The sequence below is a fragment of the Bos indicus x Bos taurus genome, chromosome 2, assembly GCF_003369695.1.
Source record: "Bos indicus x Bos taurus breed Angus x Brahman F1 hybrid chromosome 2, Bos_hybrid_MaternalHap_v2.0, whole genome shotgun sequence".
NCBI lineage: Eukaryota > Metazoa > Chordata > Mammalia > Artiodactyla > Bovidae > Bos > Bos indicus x Bos taurus.
In genome coordinates, this window is record NC_040077.1 from 63,765,706 (window position 1) to 63,780,777 (window position 15,072).

Here is a 15,072-nt window from a genome sequence, read left to right on the forward strand (position 1 = left end):
CAACCAGCCAAGAAGTCTTGATAATGTAGTTTGTACCTCTAGACCTGTAATACAGAGAAGAAGTTATAGCAGTGCAAGGCAAATGCAGGTGATGGTGGTCATGAATCCAGTAATCAAATAACTACTAGAGAGAGGTGGGGTCTGGGAGTAGTCACTGACACCCAGAGTTTTCCTGACTTGGTACAATGAGATGTGACCAGGCTTTGAAATCTGACTGAAACTAACTATTATGGACTGAAATGTATTCTCCCACCCAAATTCATATGTTGAAGCCTTAACCTCAAATGTGCCTCTATTTGGAGATAGAGCATTTTAGGAGACATTAAGGTTAAATGAAACCATAAGAGTCAAGGTGTGTTAGTTGTGTTAGTCGTGTCATTCAATCTGTGTGTTAGTTGCTCAGTCGTGTCCAACTCTTTGCAACCCCATGGACTGTACTCACCAGGCTCCTCTGTCCATGGAATTCTCCAGGCAAGAATACTGGAGTGAGTTACCATTCCAGGTGATCTTCCTGACCTAGTGATTGAACCCAGGTCTCCTGCATTGGCAGGCATATTCTTTACTGTCTGAGCCACCAGGGAAGGCCTCAGATGGGTGTCCTAATAAGAAAAGGAAGAAACACCAGAGGCATGTGTACAAAGAAAAGCCACGTGAGGATGCACAGAGAAAGCAGCCAAATGCAAGTTAAGGAGACATGCCTCACCAGAAACCAACCTTGCGAGCACCTTGATCTTGAACTTTGGGCTTCCAGAACCATGAGAAAATAAATTTCTATTGTTTAAGCCGCCCAGTCTGTGGTATTCTGTTTTGGCCACACAAGCTAATACATTAAGGAAATGTTTAAGTGATGAATATAAATAGTCAAATGTCAAACTGCAAATTTTTACTAAAAATGTGACTTTCTAAAATATTGCCTACTTATATTTGCTGGACAGAATGTTCTTCTTCTACAACTAAAACTACATGGTGGGGGCCTTCTCTGGTGGTCCGTGCTTGAGAAACCGTCTTCTAGTGCTGGGGACATGGGTGTGGTCCCTGATCAGGGAACAAATGTCCTACATGCTGCAGGGCAACTTAAGCATGCTAGGACTGCAGAGCCCATAAGCTCTGGGACCTGTGAGCTACAACTAGAGACAAGCCTGTGCACTGCATGGAATAGTGTACATGCCACAATGAAAGATTCCTTATGCTACAATGAAGATCCTTTGTGCAACTAAGACCTGACACAGCCAAAAAAAACCCTACATGGTAATCAGATAAAATTAGGAGGTTGTTTGATGACAGTCTCTGATCAGCGGAGTTTGTTGAAAGATATGAATAGCCAGTGTCATAACAAAATGTCCTCTGTCTGTGGAATTCTCCAGGCAAGAATGCTGGAGTGGGTAGCGATTCCCTTCATCAGGGAATCTTCCCAACCCAGGGATAGAATCCAGGTATCTTGCATTGTGGGTGGATTCTTAAGGTCTGAGCCACCAGGGAAGCCCCAAAGTGCCTTTCAAGTCTGACATACCCACTTTTCCTCTAGACCCAGAGTCCTTGTTGGGTTTATATACACGAGGGCACTCCACCCCCATGGTGCTGAGGGCAGAGTGTATCAGCCTTTCTGGTGTTCCCTTTGTGGCTTCCTCCTCTTTTCATACTCACACATCCTGGCTGCCATTTTGTTTCTTTGGGGTGGTCTTGCGTTGACCCTTTTGGATAACTCACTTTGATCCTTTGCATGTGTTTTATTGTCTGATTTACGAATTTTCAATTCTTAGGGCAGAGGCAGTACACACTCAGGCTGGCAACTGCCCAGGATACACTGCTAGAGCTGTACTGCTTGCTGCCTTTGTTCCCTTCTGATCCATCAATACTTGTGCCATCTCAGTCACTAAATGTTTTGAATGTCAGTCTTTGCCTGTGTAATTAGCACCATAAAGTGTGAAAATAAATTGATCAGGTTAAGCTGTTCAATTAGCCTTCCATATAGCAGACTAGACTATTTGAGAACTGTCAAAAAGGTTTCCATTTCCAAAAATAACAGCTTCATCAGCCTATCTCAGAGCATAAAATCCAGCCACTAGAGTTGCTCCTTAATAAATTTAATCTTATTTACCAGAAGGGATAATAAATATGTCTAACATTTAAAACTAACCTACTATGTCATCTTTATTTATTTAATTAAATTTTTTCTTTGCGGGGAGGAGCAGAGAGATGTTTATTGCAGGGCCAAGCAAGCTTAAAAAACTCCAAACTCCCTAACAGTTTTTGGGAAAAAGATTTCATGGGCAAGATTTGGGGTGAGGGTAGCAGTGTGTAGCTTTCTTCTGATTGGTTGGTGGTGAGGTAACAGAATGATGTCCCAGAAAGTGGTGTCCCGGGAATCCTGTGCTCATCCTGAAGTTATCATTCTTCACCTGTGTAAGTGCCTTAGTTCCTGCAAAAGAGATAAAAGATATTGTTATGTATAGTCTTTGAGGAGGAATCAGGCTCCAGGTATTCCTTGGCGCCTGCCCCAAGGCTGCCCTACTGTTTCTTGGCCGCTGCTTCCTAGTGTCTTCATCCCCTCCCTTCCCTGATCAGTGCCTGATTGAATATGCCCTTTAGAACTCAGGGAATCTCATGGAGGCTGAATGAAGTCAGTTTCCTACAAACAAGAAATGGGGAACACGGAAAGGATTTGTACCCAGGAGCCCCACAGGATCCTGCTTGGTTTCACTCCCCCCTTTTACCTGATACTTCTCAGCCTTGAGGAGAACAGGTGTTGGACAAGAAAGAGCATAATGTTTCGGATAGTTACTGTTGTTTAGTCTCTAAGTCATGTCTGACTCTTTTGTGAGCCTATAGCCAACCAGGGTCTGCTGTCCTTGGGATTTTCCAGGCAAGAATACTGGAGCAGGTTTTCCTTCTCCAACGGGTCTGCCTGACCCAGGGATACTAGAGTAGGTTTTCCTTCTCCAAGGGATCTGCCTGACCCAGGGATCAAACCAGCTTCTTCTGCATTGGCAGGCAGGTTCTTTACCACTGAGCCATCAGGGAAGCCCCAACATTTTGGATAGAGACATTAGTCATAAACTCAGCAGAAGAACTCAGTTTTAGGGGGACTCAGTTTAAATTCTACTATGTGATCTTTAAATGGATCATCTCATTCATCATCACAACAATCCTACTAGGAAGAAAGAAGTGAAAGTGTTAATCGCTCAGTCATGTCAACTCTGTGATCCTGTGGACTATAGCCTGTCATGCTCCTCTGTCCATGGGATTTTCCAAGCAAGAGTACTGGAGTAGATTGCCATTTCCTTCTCCAAGGTATCTTCCTGACCCAGGGATCGAACCCTGGTCTCCTGCATTGTTGGCAGATTCTTTACCACCTGAGCCACCAGGGAAGTCCATTACTAAGAAGAAGGTCATGTTATTAGTGTCCTTTCATCGATGAATCAACTGGAGTTTCAATAGGTTAAATAATTTGTTAGGACTTCTCTGGCAATCCAGTGGTTAAGTCTTCACCTTCCAATGCAGAGGATGTGGGTTCCATCCTTGGTCAGGAAGCTAATATCCCACATGCCTGGTAGCCAAAAATCAAAAACATAAGCAATATTATAGCAAACTCAATAAAGATTTTTAAATGGTCCTTGCTTAAACTCAATATTCAAAAAACTAAGATCACGGCATCCGGTCTCATCACTTCATGACAAATAGATGGGGAAACAATGGAAACAGTGACAGACTTTATCTTCTTCGCCTACAAAATCACTGCAGATGGTGACTGCAGCCTTGAAGCTAAAAGACACTTGCTCTTTGGAAGAAAAGTTATGACCAACCTAGCCAATCTCAAAGAAAGGCAATGCCAAAGAATGCTCAAACTACCACACAATTGCACTCATCTCACACGCTAGTACAGTAATGCTCAAAATTCTCCAAGCCAGGCTTCAGTAATACGAGAACCACAAAATTCCAGATGTTCAAGCTGGTTTTAGAAAAGGCAGAGGAACCAGAGATCAAATTGCCAACATCAGCTGGATCATCGAAAAAGCAAGAGAGTTCCAGAAAAACATCTATTTCTGCTTTATTGACTGTGCCAAAGCCTTTGACAGTGTGGATCACAATAAACTGTGGAAAATTCTGAAAGAGATGGGAATACCAGATTACCTGACCTGCCTCTTGAGAAACCTATATGCAGGTCAGGAAGCAACAATTAGAACTGGACATGGAACAACAGACTGGTTCCAAATAGGAAAAGGAGTATGTCAAGGCTGTATATTGTCACCCTGCTTATTTAACTTATATGCAGAGTACATCATGAGAAACGCTGGGCTGGAAGAAGCACAAGCTGGAGTCAAGATTGCTGGGAGAAATATCAATAACCTCAGATATGCAGATGATACCACTCTTATGGCAGAAAGTGAAGAAGAACTAAAAAGCCTCTTGATAAAGTGAAAGAGGAGAGTGAAAAAGTTGGCTTAAAGCTCAACATTCAGAAAACTAAGATCATGGCATCTGGTCCCATCAATTCATGGGAAATAGATGGGGAAACAGTGGAAATAGTGTCAGACTTTATTTTTTTGGGCTCCAAAATCACTGCAGATGGTGATTGCAGCCATGAAATTAAAAGACGCTTACTCCTTGGAAGGAAAGTTATGACCAACCTAGATAGCATATTCAAAAGCAGAGACATTACTTTGCCAACAAACATCCATCTAGTCAAAGCTATGGTTTTTCCTGTGGTCATGTATGGATGTGAGAGTTGGACTGTGAAGAAAGCTGAGCACCAAAGAATTGATGCTTTTGAACTGTGGTGTTGGAGAAGACTCTTGAGAGTCCCTTGGACTGCAAGGAGATCCAACAAGTCCATTCTGAAGGAGATCAGCCCTGGGTGTTCTTTGGAAGGACTGATGTTGAAGCTGAAACTCCAGTACTTTGGCCACCTCATGCGAAGAGTTGACTCATTGGAAAAGACTCTGAAGCTGGGAGGGATTGGGGGCAGGAGGAGAAGGGGACAACAGAGGATGAGATGGTTGGATGGCATCACAGACTCGATGGACGTGAGTTTGAGTGAACTCTGGGTGTTGGTGATGGACAGGGAGGCCTGGCGTGCTGCAATTCATGGGGTCGCAAAGAGTCGGACCCAACTGAGTGATTGAACTGAACTGAACTGAGACAGCATATTAAAAAGCAGAGACATTACTTTTCTGACAAAGGTCTGTATAGTCAAACCTATGTTTTTTCCAGTAGTCATGTGTGGATGTGAGAGTTGGACCATAAAGAAAGCTGAGTGCCAAAGAATTGATGCTGTTGAACTGTGATGTTGAAGAAGACTCCTGAGATTTCCTTGGATGGCGTGGAGATCAAATCAGTCAGTCCTAAAGGAAATCAGTCCTGACTAGTCATTTAAAAGACTGCTGCTAAAGCTGATGCTCCAATACTTTGGCCACCTTATGCAAAGAACTGACTCATTGGAAAAGCCCCTGATGCTGGGAATGATTGAAGGCAATAGGAGAAGGGGACAATAGAGGATGAGATGGTTGGATGGGATCACCAACTTGATGAACATTGAGTTTGAGCAAGCTCTAGGAGTTGGTGATGGACAGTGAAGACTGGTATGCTGCAGTCCATGGGATCACGAAGAGCTGAACATGACTGAGTGACTGGACTGAACTGAACTGAACTGAACTGATGTCACAAACAGAAGAACAATAATAATTTAACATGATCAATTGGTAAAGAGTAGAGAATCAAATCCAAAGATTAACCATTGTGTTTAGAACAAACAAGTCACCCAGACCTACCAGATCCTGTGTGATCTAGTTGTTACATTTTAGAGCTTTTTTCAGACTCTTCCTAACTTGCTTTATTCCTAAGAAAATGGTCCCAGGTTCTGGGGCACACAAACCTTTTCCCCAGCTATTTCCCAGCAGAAAGACTGACCCCTCTACAGGGAAAGCTCTTTACCCATGTTTTTATATGTCTAGCTCCTCCCCTTGCCATTCTATCTAAAATTTGTTCTCTTTTCATATACCTGACCCTATGTTATACCAACTACTGGTGCTTATTTCCTCATAGTGAAACCAGTCTAGGCTCTATGGGGCTCCCAGACACAGAGGGCTTTTTTCCCCCGCCTCTGTTTCTTAAAGGCAAGACCACCCCCGACGACCTTCCCTGAGTTCCAAAGGGCAGATTTGAACAGTTTCTAATGAAGGGAGGAGCAGTCATAAAACTATGGAAGGCAAGATTGAAGAGACCAAGAAGCTCATCAAGTTTGGGAGAACTGACCATCTGAGGCAAGGTTAAGGGAGTGCAGGCCCTACACACACCCTAGTCTTGTCAGAGACCCCACCTTTGAACCATTGTTATAAAGCCCCTCATCAAGTCCTCTGAAGTTGGGACACAAAGTTTTCAAGGGCAGGAGCTCACTGTGTCCCACTTTGCCTGGCAAAGCAATAAAGTTATCCTTTTCTACTTCACCCAAAAGTCTGTTTCTGAGATTCAGTTCTTCAGCAGTATAGAGAGGCCAAGCTTGGCATCAGCAGCAGGTATCTATCATAAATAGGAATTGTTTACTTATTTGTTTTCTGTATCATCCCACTGGTCTTCCCAGGTGGCTCAGTGGTAAAGAGCTCACCTGCCAATGCAGGAGATACAAGAAACGTGGGTTTGATCCCTGGGCCAGGAATATCACCTGAAGTAGGAAATGGCAACCTGCTCCAGTATTCTTGCCTGGAAAATCCCATGGACAGAGGAGCCTGGTGGGCTACAGTCCACGGGCTGGCAAAGAGTTGGACGTGACTGAGTACACACACACACACGCAAATACGCACACACCACACAAATACGCACACACACACAGAGTCCTCCCACTAGTTTTCATGAAGGCAAGGGCTTGATCTTTGTTGTATGTGGCTGTGTTGCAAATACAACACAACAGAAATATTGAGTCCTCCATTTATTAGGCACTTAACAACTTATTGACCAGAGATGTATTAATACATCTTTTGTTATCCGAATGTTATAGAGTGGAAACTTATCAATATTCACTTAAATAATAAAGTGCCAAACACACATATTAGTTTCTACAAAAATCCTCTGATCAATAATGTTCATAAATATGAGCTAAATGACAAAGTATCATCTATTGTGATCTATTAAACCCCAAAGTTCTTGGGAATAAGACTCAGGATAGTATGCTTTTGTTGGACAGGGACTTCTCAGGACCTGAGTGGTCTCTGTAGCTGGACTGATCATCACAGAGAATATTATGAGTCACCAGTGCATAAAGTCACAGAGATGAGGGGGTGGCTGCAAAACGGTTGGGGACAGCTGAAAGCAGGAAAGACAAGCTCCCAAATAAATTTCAGTTGACTCATGTGCTCAATCACCTCCAACTCTTTGTGACCCCATGGATGGTAGCCCTCCAGACTCCTCTGTCCCTAGGATTCTCCAGGGAAGAATCTGGAATGGGTTGCCATGCCCTCCTCCAGGGAATCTTACAGACCCAGGGATCAAACCCACATCTCTTACATCTACCCACTTTGGCAAGCAGGTTTTTACCACTAGCACCACCTGGGAAACCCTCTTAGTGTGTTTGGGGATTGTAAAAGACTGGTTGGCAGGAACTAGACCTTGAACATGATGTTGAAAATTTTGGATTTTGTCCTTGTTAGAATGGACTCCTAGGAGTTTCTGAGTGGACTGCTGCTAAGTCGCTTCAGTCGTGTCCGACTCTTTGTGACCCCATAGACTGCAGCCCACCAGGCTCCCCCATCCCTGGGATTCTCCAGGCAAGAACACTGGAGTGGGTTACCATTGCCTTCTCCAATACATGAAAGTGAAAAGTGAAAGTGAAGTTGCTCAGTCATGTCCAACTCTTCGCGACCCCATGGACTGCAGCCTACCAGGCTCCTCCGTCCATGGGATTTTCCAGGCAAGAGTACTGGAGTAGGGTGCCATTTCCTTCTCCATCTGAGTGGACTAGTAATGAATTAAAATGAATGTTTCTGAAAGTGAGAGATGGAATGATTAAGATGGAGGAGGGAATGTGTACTGGAAAAGGAGCCCATCAGTTTCTGACAAATTGACTATAATGTGGGCAAACCCTGCCTGGGGCACAGCTGTCTCAACTCTCTTCCTGGCAGAGGAAACCAAGGGAAAGAGGCCACATACTGCGTATGGGCTGTGCAGTCTCATCTGTTGTATCCTTGTTGAACTTGGAGCAGTTGGAATAATTCTAAAAGATATTTCTTCTCAATTCTATTAGAAACTGATTGGTATGGTATTTTGTTAATCTCAGCTCTTCCTACATTGGCAGTACAATGATTGATATAAAAAGTGTTTTCTGCAGATGATGAGCAATTTCTGTACCTCAGAGTACCTTCTGAATTATCAAAGATATATTAAATTATGTTGACTTGTATTTAAGATTAACTGGTTTTTAACATAATCTTTGCGTAATTAGAACTTAAATATAAGTTGTCATTTAAACCATTTTTATATACATCATTTGATGGCCATTTGTTATCTGTTGTTGCAGTGGAGAAAGATTAGCTTCAGAGAACCTCGGTGTTTTGTACAAGGTCACTTGGCTAGTAGGTAGAAATGCCTGGGTTTAAACCTTTCTTTCTAGCATTTTATATCTTGGTAAAAACTGGAAGCTAGTGTTTAATACATATAATGCATCCTTACTAAAAAGAATTCTGAATCATTATAGAACAAGCAACTCAGTGGAGTGCAGGGGTTGACGCTATCTGATATGATGTAATTCAGTGGGTGTTCAAATCACTCAGTAACAATAATGATGTCATCACCATTCATTCTGATTCAACCCATCCCAAAGTGCATGTATCTTATAATGTTCCTCAAATAGGTTTAAATTAAGTATTTTTTAATTAAATATTGACAGTAATGTTCAGGCTTCAGTTTCCCCTCATTGGGTTTTGGACTCAACACTCTAGGATATGGAGTATGGCTTTGTTCATTTGCTCTCCTGGAATTTGCAGACAGCAGCTATGTACTTGGCAACAGGTTGATGCTGGCGGAGAGAGGACGGGTATGAAACAAGTGTGGCATGAAACTGTTTGCTTTTCTGCACCACAGTCTGCTGATTCGACCTGCAAACCCATTCCCCAACTCGGTTAGCAGAACCTGTGAAAACACAGGGGCCTCCATGAAGACGACTCTGACCTTGGCAGCTGGAGAGAGCTTCTGAGTCCAGTTCTAAACTTATGATTTGGGCCTGGGTATTTTTGGATTCAACACTTGCCCTTGGTTAGAAAGTGAAAAACAAGGGTCTAAACACTATTCACTTGGATAGTAAAACACATGTTCACTTTTTGCAGTGACCCTGGCTACAGAAGGGGAATTCTTATAAATCACAAAGGAAAATAAATCACTTCACCCATGGAGGGCAAGAGACAGCTTGAGAAAAGGGACTTTGGAAAAAGGCTGTCTTTAGATAGCAGTCTCGTGGTAAGTACTAAATATTCATTACACTCTATATGTTTTGGCTTGAAATGCATTATTCTTTGTGATTTCTTGAACCCCATGCTTTCAAAAGCCTCTATTCCAGTTACCCTGTTAGCAATATCCCCTGGGATTTTTGTTTCACTTATTTTTTTTACAAAGTCAAAAGCCAGCAAGTTATTGGAATGTTTGTATAGTGTCCTAATAGGCAAATGTCATAATCTGTCAGCATTACATGTAATTATATTAACTCCAGCTGAAGTAGACTTTAACCCATACAAAAACACTACTGTACAGCTAATGCCAAATGCCAAGCCTATTTATAGTTCTTCTATCACCCACTTATCTTAACTTTGGGGGTAAGTTGAACAAGAATTCAGTAGGGTTTCTAATACTGAAGAGAAGAGAAAATCTCTGAGATCTTAGGTATAGAAATTAGTTCATTGGTCCATAAACTTTATAAAGTTTCAACGCTGATGATCATCATTCTTAAATTGGCTGGGTTTCATGTATGAGAATCTGGTTAGTTCAAAGAAATAGACTATATCAGTGATTTCTGAATGTTGGCACTTCTTTCAGTCTGAACTAAGATGTCTTGGTCACTTACTCAAGTAGGCATCTGAATAGAATAAGAAACCAAATGGGCCAAGTCACTCCTTTCTCTTTTGGTCATTTACTCGCATGAAAATTTAGCTTAGTTCCTTCTTTGGCATGTTGTTGAGGAATGTGGTTTATTCATTTTGTGTCTTCCCGGTTCCTGGCCTGGAATTGGGGTCAGAGTAAATGTCCAATAAAAGATTTGTTGAATTGATTTATCAGTTGCCCGTTTCCAATCTCTGACTGCTAAGGTTTCACATCACAAACTGTTCATAGATGTGAGTTTATAAGTTGTCCGTTTCCAATCTCTGACTGCTAAGGTTTCACATCACAAACTGTTCATAGATGTGAGTTTCTGGGAATTGAGAAAAGGATTGCATTAAACTTTTGTGTCTAGTTCTTCGGTTATTAACATCAACTTCTCTGTCTCTGTGACTGAGGTAGGCACTGAGCAGCATACCTTCAGAGGCAAAGAACTCTTATAGGATTTTAAGTTCTCCTCCCAATGGATGCACCTTCTTCTCATCTCTGAGGTTTTTCTGTCTCTAGGTAGAGTGTGGTGAAAATAGTGTGTATGTCTGTCTGTGTGTGTTGTGTGTGTTTCTGTCTATACCCTTTGAAACTTCTAGGGAAATTTAGAATAAAAAGATAATTTCTCAGCCTCCCCTTTTTCTCTTTGCCAAAGGAAACACTTCTTACATATCATTCTGCCAGTAGGGTCTGTCTTATGCCTAACCAGGCACTCACATTGTATATATAATATGAGTAGTAAAAGAAAGTTTCTCTTAACCCAGAAGCATCATCCTTGCTGATTACTCCCTAAAGCTCATAATTCTGCCTTAGGGCCCAAAGAAGCTAAGCTAAGCTATTGTCTTTTTTTGATTGGGGCAGGGGGTGTTATACTATTTTATTCACATTTAAATTTCACCAAGAGTTCAGGAATATGCTAGCCTTATTTTCAGATTTTTGAAATGAAGGTAAAATGGACTAACAGCTTTAAGGGTACAATGTATTCATATTTAACACTGCATAATATTAACAAACTAGACAATCTAGGGGATGGTATAACTATATGCTTTGGAGCACAATATAAGGACAAGCCCTGGAATTGAAGGAAAAAGCCACCATTCAGGACTGAACAGAGGTCTTTGGTTGCTGATAGAATCTCCCCTTGACTTCAGACTTGAGACAAACTGTGAGAGTCTGTCAGTATACAAGAACCCTTGAATTCAGGACAAACAGTAACAGGATAGATTGACCAGACCCCTTTAGACTGTGGTGGCCTTTCTGAAGCTAGCAGGAGTGGCTGGAGGCTGGAAACGTTGCGGCTGAGGTCTGGGATCCCTAGATGAGAGCAGCTATCTTTGAAAATTCGCTGATGTCCATACAAGTTCCTAAGATGTTTCTCCCAAACAGTGTAAGCTATTGTCTTTTAATCATTCACAGGAGCACTCATTAATAAAAGGTCTTGGATCATTCTTAGATTCATGAGTAGAATTTTGTTGAGGTTATTGGTAAAGAAACACATGCAGAGCATGGAGTCCTGGTGTGCAGGACTGGGTTGGGGCACGGAGGAAAGGGGACGTAGATTATCACAAGGGTATGAGGAATCTGAAAATCAGAGAAGGTGTTTCAATGAAGTTTTGCCCACATTTAAATTTTCCTTAGGGCAGACTTGACTGTGAGCATAAATCAAAGCCCTTCATATTACCTGTGCTGGCTGAAATCCCCAAGCTGAGCTTGCATTCCCATTGGCATGTGGCTCTAGCCTGAGTCTTGTGGGGGCTGTGAATCTGTTTCTTTACTTACAGTGTAAGAGAGCACTGTGAAAAGAATGTGTTGCTTGGTACCACTGGAGAATTATCATCCTGTTAAATCTCCCTAAATGATAATTGGAAGGGTTTTTGCACTAATGAAATATCTTCCTTGTTTCCTGGAGGCAGATTGAGTGTGACATTTGCACGAGCATGTTGGAAAAATCCTGAAAGAGTGTGTGGGTATGCTCTCCTATGACTCTGTGGCTCCATGTACAGGAAAGCTTGAATACCGTTAATTATTATACGATACAGGCCATATGACTGATTTTTGTCTTCTATTTCACTGTTATGTTCTTTCCTCACAGAGGATGCCACTGCTGGAACAATGACAGCAAGATGATTCTTGTCAGGTTGGTTTTTAGGGTGTGAGACCCATTGAATGGCCCTTAAGTGAATTTTATTGTGACTCTAAGAGAAACAGATGAGGGAGATTAAAGCTGACTGGCCTGTAAAAGACTTGAACCCAAGACTGTGTCCTCTTCTTGGCTCCATGCCAAAACCACACAAATCACTAGGCAAGAAGCACACAAGGATGATTCTAGACCAGGGTTTCTGGGAAATACAAGAAAAAAAAAAAAAAAGAAACACCTGGTATTCTATCACACACACTTCATTCCCAAGGCACCTTTACTTTGTGTCATTCTTTCTCACTCTATTCTATTCTATGCTATTTTTAAATTGTCGAATGCAATTTGAGAATGGGTTACCTAGTCCCCCCACTTTACAGAAAAAGTATTGGGTTGGTCAAAAAACTCATTCATATTTTTTTCAGTAAATGTTATGGAAAAACCCAAACAAACTTTTTGGCCAACCTGATGGTTAATAATCAGCAGGGTTAAATGCTTTCCCTGAGGCTACACAACTGGATACAACCAAGAGTAGAAGCAAAGTTTCCAACCTGAGGATTCACTTCTTTGCTTTTTGTTGTTCTCTAATAATAACCCAGTAAGAGAAGATCCTTTTGGAAAACTGAGCAGAGGAAAGAGAAACATACTGAACTCTAAGTCTTGACATTCCACTGCAGTAATCGTTATGAGCCATATTTTTGAGAATTAGAGGGCCCAGAGGTAATTTCCACTTACAGATTTTTGCAGGCAAAAAATTCCTTAGAATGTACTGCAAGGATAAGGGACTATTAACTTCATTACACTTTTTATTTTTCATAATCAAATCGTGAAGTGTTGAGTAGAAATTATTGCCCCCCTGCAACAGTTTTTAAAATTTTATGCTGAAGGAACCACAGAATAAAAAAAATCTCACAGTTGAGATACTGAAGAAAAGCTCCAAATGAGGGAATATGAGTTTATGGTCCTTGGTCACAATTTTTCTTTCAGGATGCGACACAGGGAGGGGATGTGTGTGTCTGCACACATGCTCACTCTAGTAAGGACTGAGTATTCTTTGATGTTGATGATTTTTTACTTGGTAAATCATCCTTTCAAAGACAAAAGTGGCAGGGAAGTGAAACTGAAATGAAAAATATGTTTCCATGTCAGGGGTAAAGACCCTGAGAGAAAGACAAGTGATTGCACATTTGCCTCCCCCCAGTAGGAGTGGGCCAAGTAGCCACATATTCATGGCAAGCACAGTCTTCTCTATGATAACAATAAAAATCACCCCAGAAATTGGGGCCTCTTCTTGACCCAAAGCTCTTCAGCCCACACCCCAGGATGTTTTCTGATCAGAAAAATTCAGCATTTCATAATGTGCTTTATTTGTAAGAATCATCCCCAGGCTATGTGTTTAGCTATTTGACACTTATAGCTGTGATAGCATTTAGCTGATAAGCAAGTCAGGGAGTGAATTATCATTTTTACCAGCTGGCATTTCAAGAGCAAAGATTCTCTTTTAATTTTGGGAAGAATGTTTTTTGCTTTTAAGCACAGATAGGAGTAACAGTTTCTCTTATGAATGATGAATTGTAGTTGGTACCCCAATCCTTTCTCCCTCACCAAAAGGAAGACAAAACATACTAGATCCTTACACCTAACCTCAGCACAGTTTTGATAGATTTGTGGCAGCAGGAAAGGCCCTATGCATGACCTTCAGTTCATCCTTCAACCTCTTTGATGGTTTGCATCCAAATCATGAGAGTAATTAGGCCTTCCACAGGCTACATTAACTTTGTTGATCAACAAGCACCACTGAAAACCTGCTTTATATTTAAGATGCTTTAGTAGCCATGAGATGTGCTGGATAGTTGCCATTCCCCCACCCCACCCCACTCCAGATGCACTCCATCCTTCTCTACCTGGCTGTCCTTCCCTGCAGGATGTACCACATGGACCTTGTCAAAAGAATTCCTGGCCTTCTGGCAGCTCGTTCAGTTTGGCCAATGGGATGACCTAGCAGGACGTCATTGGTTGGGAGGAGAGAGAGGTCAAGGTAATTGTTTTCCTGCTGTCTTCCTGCCTGGCTGTGGACCACAGTGACTGGGCTACTCTTCCCAACGCCATGGCTTTTGTTGGGCAATCCTATCCCACAACTGTAGCTGCAGTTATAATCACAGCTCTCTGTGTTCTGGCACTTTCTCTCTCTCCAGGTTCCTACAAACATTATGGTAGTGATGATTCCTGGATGTTGCCAGTCCATCTCACATTGGTTTGTTTTCGGTCTGCCCACACTTCCTTAATGAGGTGGTTTGAGTGTGTTATCTTTTTCCTGCAGGGTGCCCCTGCCTGATACAAGGTAACACTCCTTCTCAAAGGGTTTATAGTTTATCTGTAGAAGCTAACCTATTAAAGAGGAAAAATGACATAACACAGAGAAGGTAAATCAGGTGTGACATTGACAGTGATAGGAGTTGAGATGCTTCTGGGAGGATGTAAGGAGACACCACACAGGAGCTGCAGTTAGAGCTGTGCTTTGAAGCAATGGAGGGAATTTAGGAAGTGAAGACTGGGATAGAAGAGAAGAAAGAGGCAACCCACGGATATTGTGCTATGCCCCTTGGTGACAACTCACTTCATTGCTGAATTATTTTTTTCCCAGGAAAGCTTCTTCCTTGTATCAAATTGTGATGGTTAATTTTATATTCACTTCAACTGGGCTAAGGGATGCCAAGATAGCTGGCAAAGCATTATTTCTGGGTGTGTCTTGCTAGTGTTTCCATCAGAGATTAGGATTTGCATTGGTAGGCTGAACACAGAAGACTGCTTTAGTCAATGGGGATGGATATTGTCTGATCTGTTGAGTGCCTATATAGAACAAAAAGCCAGACGGT

The 15,072-nt window shown here is 41.9% G+C and overlaps 1 protein-coding gene across 5 annotated transcripts in view; it reads left to right on the top strand.

Moving 5' to 3' along the window:
- Positions 1–15,072, top strand: part of NCKAP5 (NCK associated protein 5) — a 1,219,674-nt gene that overhangs the window by 171,128 nt on the left and 1,033,474 nt on the right. For all 5 annotated transcript variants that reach the window (XM_027562077.1, XM_027562091.1, XM_027562069.1 and 2 more), the window contains exon 2: positions 9,312–9,441. In XM_027562077.1, coding sequence (XP_027417878.1) covers positions 9,373–9,441 — 69 coding nt within the window. In that variant the 5' untranslated portion in view covers positions 9,312–9,372. The remainder of the gene's footprint in view (positions 1–9,311; positions 9,442–15,072) is intronic.